Below are 9097 nucleotides of genomic sequence, written 5' to 3'. Positions count from 1 at the left end.
GCCATTCATCCAGCCCAGCCCTTCTCAGCTCAAATGAAAAGACAGCATCGCAAAGCTGCTCTGGTCTTACAGCAGCGACTTACAACACACCTCGAACACACACACATGGCTGCAGATATGAAACATGTTGCTTTTCTCCTCCTGATCGTCTTCACAGGTAAGACTTTGTGCACAAGCACGTTTTATATATTTTGATGTGTTTGACCTCAAAAAAGTGTCTAAGCAAAGTAACAGTGATAACTTGAGTTGAAAGTATGTGTTTTTATCATGCTAGCAGTGTTTATGTCTGAATTATAAACTGTTTCAGGAGCCTGTGAGGGTTAGTGTAAGTCTTAAACCAAAAATAGTCAAAGCAACCACGCTATGACATATTTTGTTTGCCTGCTTCACACTGTTGTTTGGAGGAAAAGAGGGCTCCATTTAAAGGAGAAGGAGTAAAAGTAAAACAGATCACTTTACATGGACCAAAACTCCAGAAGCCCTCCTCTTATCATAACATCTGCCTTTCAAAATATGTACACAAAAGATCAGTCTAATTACCCTTAATCAGCCAGCTAAGAATATAACAGAAGAATGTTTTTTATTCTGAACTTGCAAAAGAAAAAATAAAGACAATTTAAGGATAAAAATAAGGGCTTTAGAGTCTATTTGGAGTTTTAGAACAACATGTATGTAAGATAAATCAAGTTGAAATAACAACAAATTATAAAAAAGTAGGTTGTACAAAAGTATGTTATATAGAAGAAAATAGCATCCAGACATTTCAAACAAATTCAAAGGCACTTCCATGAGTTGTTTTAAAGGGATATTAACACATTTTCATATAAAAGGTTGAAGAAAAATCTTACTTCTGATGCTTTCATGCAGGCAGGTCGTCCTTTGAGAAAGTGTGCAGTTACCAGGATGTAGTGGACTACCTGAACCTGACCACAGATAACAGTGCTTTTAAAGTGACCCGGCCCGTTCTGGACCACAAAAACCTCACCATAGTGAAGCTGGACATCATCCTCTACGCCATCCTGGCTGTGGTAGGTGCTGCGTGACTGATTCATCTGTGACTGATTCATCTGTGACTGATTCATCTGCTCAGTGTGTGCCGTTCAAGTCTGATTAATGTCATATGAATTGTGATGTTTTTGTTGTAACGTGTTATGTATTTTAATGTATGTTATTTTCTGTTCTTTTTGACCTCTGTAAAATCTCTTTGGGCTTCTTGAAAAGTGCTCTGTAAGTGAAATGTATGTTATTATTAATATTATTATTCTGTGTGTGTCTTTCCAGATGGAGAAAACACAAACTTTTATTCCTTTCATTTGGGCAACAGTGGTGCGTTGTGATTATATGTATTATTTAAATGTCTCTTTTTTTCCATCTGTCACTTACAGACCCTGAGACAAGTTGGGCCGCTGGCTAGCATGCGTTATAGGGATGTCAAACCCGTTTTTGATCGGAAGGGTTATTTTGAGTACACGCCTCGCCCGATCCTTTGTTTAGCAGTCAAACACAATTTACACATTTTGCGCCAGATATTCACGTTTTATTGTAATGCTGCTACTCCAATAAGAAAAAACTATTTTTTTTTAAATGTTTAAGTTGCAACACCACAGTAAGTGGAACTGAAATTTTTGTGGTTCATTTTTAGTGAACTAGCTTTCCTATAATGGTGTAATAAGACCGATCTTTATTTGTTGTGACTGGTAACATTAAAGGTAAGCTGTAACTATTTACTACTTTGAAGTGGAATTATAATTATATTAGTAATAATTCCTAGTTTTTTTTCACTTTTATTACAATGCTACACTAAGTGGATTTGAAAGCAATTTCTAAAGACACATTTTAGTTTGTTCATTTTATTTTGTTTAAAAAGTAAATGCGGGACTCAGTGGAGTTGAGGGCAATTTCTAAAAACAAATTTTAGTTTGTTTACTTTTTAGTTTTGTAAAAAAATAAAATAAAAAAACCCGTAGGAAGTGTTTGGATGCAGACATTTTTTCTTGTATTGCATTGCTGAGTTAAACTTTCAAGCATATCCAGTGGAACACACTTGATTGATTTCAGGAAATTTAAAGTTGTTGAAGTGTGCATTGTGCAGTTGTGTTATCCAGGTGAATACAAGTATGGGATTGGGACTTGCTATTTGCAGATACCCGAATGATTTAGATCAAGATCAGGGGCAAAAAAACTTAATGGGGACATCCCTAGTCTGTGGCCCTCGTCGTTATGGAGTGTCCCACACTGCTGGCCCTTGTCGACCCTCATCGGCTTTTTATTTTCAGTGATTCAGCGTGTTGGTGAAATCACTCTGGTTGTTCAGCTCTGTGCGTGAAAAGAGAAACGGAAGTAAGGAATGTAAACAAATGGCTAAAGTCAAGAGGAAGTGAGGTCGAAACAGACTTGTTGTATATTGTAAGACTGTTTTTCTTTAGCAGATGAGCTCCTTAGCAGAAACATTTCCTGGTGGTTTGAGTTGTTGTCTGCTGCCTTGTGATAAATATTTTTGTTCTCAGTATTAGATTCTTGTGTCTTTAATGTGCTAATTGGCTAACTAGTGTCTCAGAGGTCTTCTGGTTTCCTGTTTTGAATGACATTACAGACAACTGCCTTCTGCCTGCATGTGTGCAGAACATATGTGCTGGTTGGCAGTCTGTTCAGTGTGCTCATGTGTAACTTTTTGGCCGAGACTTGACGACGCGAGGCGACACAGCAGGAAGCTTTTGTTTCTGCAAGTTCTCTGATGTCGGTTTGGTGTGTCTGGGCCTATAGATAACTCTCTGGTTGGTCACCTGTTGTTCTGTGTTTTATTTCAAATGTGTCTGCAACACTCTGTCTCTCATCTTTTTGGTAAGTCATTTTTAATTTCCTGCAGACGTGGAACAATGAACGCATCTCATGGGATCCGGCTCAGTTTTGTGGAATCACTCACATTTCAGTTCCTAAAGATATGCTCTGGAAACCAGACCTCTTCATCTATGAGATGTGAGTCTGCAGCACACACACACAGAGGCACACAAAAAGACACGCAAAGACAAACACAAAAAGTGATTTTAAAGGAATAGATAGACATATAGGTGAATTATGAGAAAATGGGCCACTGCTACAAGAAATGCAAAGTTAATAACAGTGAGGAAGAATATTGTCATACTGTATTTGAAAGTAGGGGTTGGTGATGTATCGAATATACTTGAGGTATATAAAATGTCTATATTGCGAACATCGAGTATAAATTGTATTATTATCATAAAGTACTTTATTTAACTTCATTATAATTGTATTTTATTAATGGATGGTTATTTTTTTGTTTTTTGTTTTAGTATTTAACATAGTTTAAGAGACATTTAAAAATATTGATATATAGATATCATGTATCATGATACAGCCTTAAAATATTGCAATATTATTTTAAAGCCATACCATTATCTATATATATATATATATCTATATTACTTTAAAATTAAGTTTTGTTTGGATCAGTGCTTTACAAAATATTACTGTAAATTGAAAACTGTTTCGTTGTTTTTCTATTTACAGTTTTATGATGTCATGATTTTACAGCACTTCGCTGTTACGCAGACATTTTTTACAGTGTTTGTCGGGTATGACACAACGCCAGATTTTACCTCTGCAGTAACGTCCAGTATTTCGGATTTTTCTCAGCAGTCCTGTTAAATTTTTGGTGATGAGAGAGGTTCATGCAGCTCAGCTGGAAAAAAGTTGTGGTTCAGTTTATTTTCAGACAGTGTTGCCTTGAACCACTTTGCACGGGGAATCAAACGTGCTACGTCCAGCACAGCGTTTAAACATGACCTGTGTAGCTGTTAAACATGAAGTAATTTAATAGCTTGGTTTCTGGTGATTTCATACACTCTGTGTTTGTTCAGTAGATTAATGACCTCACTGTTTGCTCACTTTTATTTGAGTACATAAAACACTATTGTGAAGAGGAACAACAAGCAAACACTTTATCCTGAGATGGTCACAGGAGCAGCTCCATTACTGATCATTCAGTTCATGATTTGTGTGCAGCAGTGTGTGGTTTAAATGCTCCACAAACACAACATAAAAGGTTTTTGTTTGTGTCTCAGGACACAGAAGGATGACTCCCCTCAGAATCCGTACATGTACGTGTCCAATGACGGGAAGATCAATTCTGAAGAGGACATGAGGGTGGTCAGCACCTGTGAGATGGACGTCCACAAGTTTCCCTTCGACACGCAGAGATGCAACATCTCCATTGGATCTGCAATCCACTGTGGTGAGGGGGGGAGTGTGTGTGACTGTGCTAAAGTCTGTAGGGCTCATTCATGAAACGCGAGCAGGAAGAATTTGTATTTAAACTGTTTTGTGTATTTATCAATATGTCAGGAGCTCAGATCTCTCCGTAATTACAAAAAAATCTACACCTGCCTCTGACTGACTCGTAGAGCTTGCGTAAATAAGGCACATAAATATTGCATTAATAATTATAATTATTAATAATGCACATAAATGTTGCACGTCATTTGTAGAAATGACAGTTTCTATTAGTATTGTGCTCTCTTTTTACACAATACACAGATGCCGTCAAAACACGTAAATTAAACACGACAAAAGATTAGACATATAACAAATTTAGCAAAATTAATTTTCAGATATCAGATTTAAGCTTCAGATAAAGTTTCTTAAAAATGTGAATAGATAATTTAAATCAGTTTAATACATGCATGTCTTAGTTTGTTGTGACTGCTCCAGTGGAGGCATGCCGCTGCCTCCATCAGGAATAATTCTGGATATATGATGCAAGCATTCATGAACGTACACATCTGTATACGATCAAATCCTGTGCCGTTCATGAATCTTGTGTAGATTTTTATTATGAAGATGTTTTATGTCCAAATTTACTGACAGATTTACTCACATTTCACATGAATGAGACCTAGAGTTTTTTATCTTCACTTCCTTTCACTAAGACTTATTTCCTCTCTCCTCAGTCGAGGAGATCCGTCTCTTTCCTTTCTCCAACTCTTCTCGAGCCACGCAGTTTTCCAGAGAGTTGATGATAACTCAGGGAGAGTGGGAGTTCCTCCAACTGTCTGTCATCAGCCGCAATGTCACCTTCGACGATAAACAGTGGGAGCAGCTCATATACACTGTATGTGTGTATTTACATCTCTCTATATTCACCGTTCTTATTTTAGTTTCCCACAGCTCATTTAAATGTCCAGTGTTTAGGATTTAGAGGCATCTATTGGCAAAAATGGTCTTAAATATTTATAAATCTTTTTTCATTAGTTTATAATCACCTGAAATTACAAAGCATTGTATTTAAGTTACCTAAGAATGACACTGAGTAAGTTTGCAACGCCAGAAATGTCATAATTTCTGTTGTCATTGTTCGATGTTATCTTACTTTTTAACTTCCTTGTTTGTTGTTTTTTAAAAAAATATTTAGTTCACCATCAAGAGGCGGCCCCTCCTTCATGTCATTAACTTCCTGTTGCCCATCCTGTTCTTCTTGAGTCTGGACCTCGCCTCCTTCTTTATCGCTGACCATCGAGGAGAGAAGCTGGGCTTCAAAGTCACCGTGCTGCTGGCCATCTCCGTCCTGCTGCTCATCCTGAACGACATCCTGCCCTCCATGTCCAACAGGACTCCGCTCATAGGTACTTACTCCTGCTTTAAGAGCATATTGCAGCCCATTCACCAGAGGAAAATGTGTCATTGTACGTTGCAAAACATGGATATGTTACATTTGCACCCTCGTATTTGTGTCATATCAGTGTTTCTTTAGTAAAGAAGTTTATGAACTGCATTTGTCAACGGGAGGTCGAGGGAATGGTGTGTTTCCAAGACAGACTACTGGTCAACACCAACAAAGAAGAAAAACTTGATTGATTTACAGAATCAGGGCTTTTTCTAGCAGCTTTTTAGACCCCACACGTTTTTTTAGCAACTTTTTGATGTTTTTCCAGGAAGGATTATGGTACAGAAAGCAATTGTTTTTACTAAGACATCACTGTTTTTCAAGCAGTCGTTTGTCCCCCAAGACTGGAAATGAGCTTTTCCTTACCATTAGTGCCAAGATAGTGTCACTGAAAGCATTTTTTTTAACAGAGGCATTGCTCCACTCCAAGCGGGATGGTGCCACAAAAAGTGTTTTTTTTTTTCTGCGTTTCTTGCTGAAATAACGAAAAGCGGCTGTGTCTCTAAGACATTGCTGTGCTGTAACAAAAATGATTATTTTACCAAAAAAAGCACAAAAAGCATTTTTCATTCTTTTTTTTTTTTGCAGAGCATTGCTGCTTTTCCTGCTCACATAATGGTACAAAAAGTGTTTGTTTCATTAACTGATAACTGAACTGAAACAATGCTGAGACACAAAGTTTCAATATCTGCTGCATAATAATATGCAAATTTAACATATCTGTAATTTTCAGAAATGCCAAAATCTATTCTGGCGATTTGGTTGCCTTTGTTTACTGTATTGTGATTCAGGTGCACCAGATTCAGAAACATAAAGTATTTTATTGCCTGTTTCCTCCTCTCAGCGACCTACTGCATCGTGATTTTTGCTCTGATGCTGCTCAGCCTGCTGGAGACGATCTTGGTCACGTATCTTATGGAGAAAGACTCTGAATCCCAAGAGAAGCTCTGGCTGAGGGACAACTGGGAGGAACAACAGGAGAAACTCAAAATCAATAACGGTAACACAGGTGAGTCACTGAGGACAGAAGCTGGTTTTAATTTAAATCTATAATCTTAAAGGCCTTGAAACCTTATTTCCAGCATTTCATTTCCAGCATATGAATCCAAATCTTATAATTGTTGGTTTGCTTATGTTGTGAAGGGCTTCACCCACACAGTCCTGACTCTTAACATAACTAGGGATTCTTTTTTTTCTTTTCACATTTAGTCACAAAAATGTTAAAATCGAGAATTACAAACATTTTTCAGTGTTTTTTATACACATCATGATTGTGAAACATATTCTAAGGGATTAACTTGCTGTGTGTTTTCAGAGGAGAAAAGACAGATCTGCTGTTCATGCATCTGCGAAGTGCCTGACGGTGAGAAACAGCGTGAGCTGCTGCCGATGTCTGAAGAGGTACAGACACTATAGGTTGAGATAAAATATTATGATGACAAGATGGGTGGACAAAATCATGTAGTTCTCATTAGTGTTTTAATGCATGATGTTTATGTCATCACACAGTTTTTTTTCTTACTGGATTACGATCTGGTGTCTTTAGTCATTAGTTGCTTTTACACTGCCTGTTCAAGGCGGGAATATTGTGCCATTATTCTGCCTCGCCGTTCTGTATATAAGGTATAATCGGGATGGGAGGAGTTGTCTCGCCTTTAAGCCGCCACTGGAGGTAGTAAGAGCACAGGAATTGTGTCTGTACAAACAGGACAGTGGACAGGATGGGTGTGATGTCTTGGCGATGTGTAATTTGTGCGACCCACTGCATCACATTTAAAAAGTTATTAGCATTGACACATCTGCAAACTCAGAAAACAGTGAGGTCCTGGAGCTCCTTACCCCCCGTGCAGAGGACGAGATCAGCCACTGTGCAACAGAGAAGGTAGTGAGCCGACATGTATGTTGCATAACACGTGAAGAAGTGTTGCTTACACACTGTACTTCCGCATTTTCGTATTGCCCGCCCCCCCATTCAGCCACTGTGGACACAAAGAGCATAGAAGTAGAACAAGAGACAGACCTGCCCCTCTCTCTGCCTCTCAAACTTGCCTGAGACTCAATAAAATTGTAGAACTAGGCAGAAGGTTCTCACTTTGAACTCCTAAAATAGCACCGCTCTGTCAGTGATTTCGGCGTGACACCAAAGCCACGTTTCGTGTCCAGCTGGAACGTGGCTCAGATGAGAATGCGATAAGACAGAACCGGTGGACTCAGCATTGTATGTTGGTGGATGGCAGGAAGGCAGCGGGCATGTCCGCATGCAATGTGCACAGGTGGCCTCACTTGAGAACACAGCTGGATGTAAACGGTCGCATGTGCTTGTCAGGAATTATAATACAATACAATAAAGGCCAAGAAAATTAGGATCAGACAGTAAAATAAGTGCTGAGCAAATGTAAACCAAGGTTTTGTCACTGAGTTTAATATTTCTTGCCACAGATATTATCAGAAACATGTTTTTATCTTACTTTTTTACAAATACAAGATTGTTTATTACCAGTTGGCTGGCATTGTGTCGAACAAATGAGGTTGCTTTACGTCACCTACCAGTGTATATTGGTCTGATACGATGCAGTGTATTATGGTATTTTTTTTTTTTTTTTTACCTCTTGAGCAAAAGCAAATGTTGGGATTTCCTCTGGTCATGCAGCAACAATTTCATTAGTGTTTGCATATTTTCTACTGCATAGACCCAGCCTGACACTTCCTCCTCTTCCTTTAAGAAATGATAACATGGGACATGATTTTGTCCACCTGGCCTTTAGTACAATAATACATGAGTAAACCCTCTGTAATGTGACTCTGTGACTCCTTCATGTTTGCAGGTTAACAACAGCATCCAGTCACGAGAGTCTCACGTGTTACTGCTGATCCTGCAGGAGCTGAAGGAGCTGCAGAAGAACCTGAATCTGAACCTCAGCTGCAGACAGGAAAGAGGGAAGTCCAGTCTCTGGGCTGCAAGAATCAACAAAGCTTTCTTAATTTTTTACATCACCACAGTTTCACTATTTCTAACCCTCATCTTCATTGCATGGAACACATAGAAATGTAAAGTAATACCTTGAATTCTGTATTGTACCTTTTTGTAAACAGGTGATGTCTACAAGTGTTGTTTTGTATTTATAGCGTCTTGTGAATCTGTTTTATGTGGTTCAGATGAGCTAACTTTTCCACCGTTGAAAGTGAAGTAACATGAGCCTGTAGTTGTGTGGTTTCGAGATTTATACAGTCGATGAAAGCTTTATTTATTTTTGAAATAAGGAAAGCATTACCGTAGAGGCCAGTTTTATTCAGTGCTTCTGAATGTGGTTGTATAAAAATGTGATGTGGAAATAATCACTGTTTATTCACAGCAGCAGATACAAGGATAATAAAGGTAAATGTTTGAATTTCAAAAAACAGGGCTTGTAAGGTCAT

General features: G+C 38.3%; 1 protein-coding gene across 1 annotated transcript; it reads left to right on the top strand.

The window, feature by feature from the left end:
• The first annotated feature begins 15 nt into the window (after positions 1-15).
• Positions 16-9079, top strand: LOC121958434 (5-hydroxytryptamine receptor 3A-like). The gene is made up of 10 exons (XM_042507343.2): positions 16-157; positions 868-1028; positions 1282-1326; positions 2867-2976; positions 4083-4252; positions 4968-5128; positions 5429-5639; positions 6525-6689; positions 6996-7081; positions 8506-9079. Exons 1-10 carry the CDS (start codon positions 34-36, stop codon positions 8722-8724), a joined length of 1452 nt encoding a protein of 483 aa, XP_042363277.2. The 5' UTR covers positions 16-33; the 3' UTR covers positions 8725-9079.
• Positions 9080-9097: the final 18 nt, after the last annotated feature.

Source organism: Plectropomus leopardus, chromosome 19 (genome assembly GCF_026936395.1).
Source record: "Plectropomus leopardus strain MGB_pleo_1.0 chromosome 19, ASM2693639v1, whole genome shotgun sequence".
NCBI lineage: Eukaryota > Metazoa > Chordata > Actinopteri > Perciformes > Serranidae > Plectropomus > Plectropomus leopardus.
This window is presented reverse-complemented; position numbering and strand designations above follow the sequence as displayed.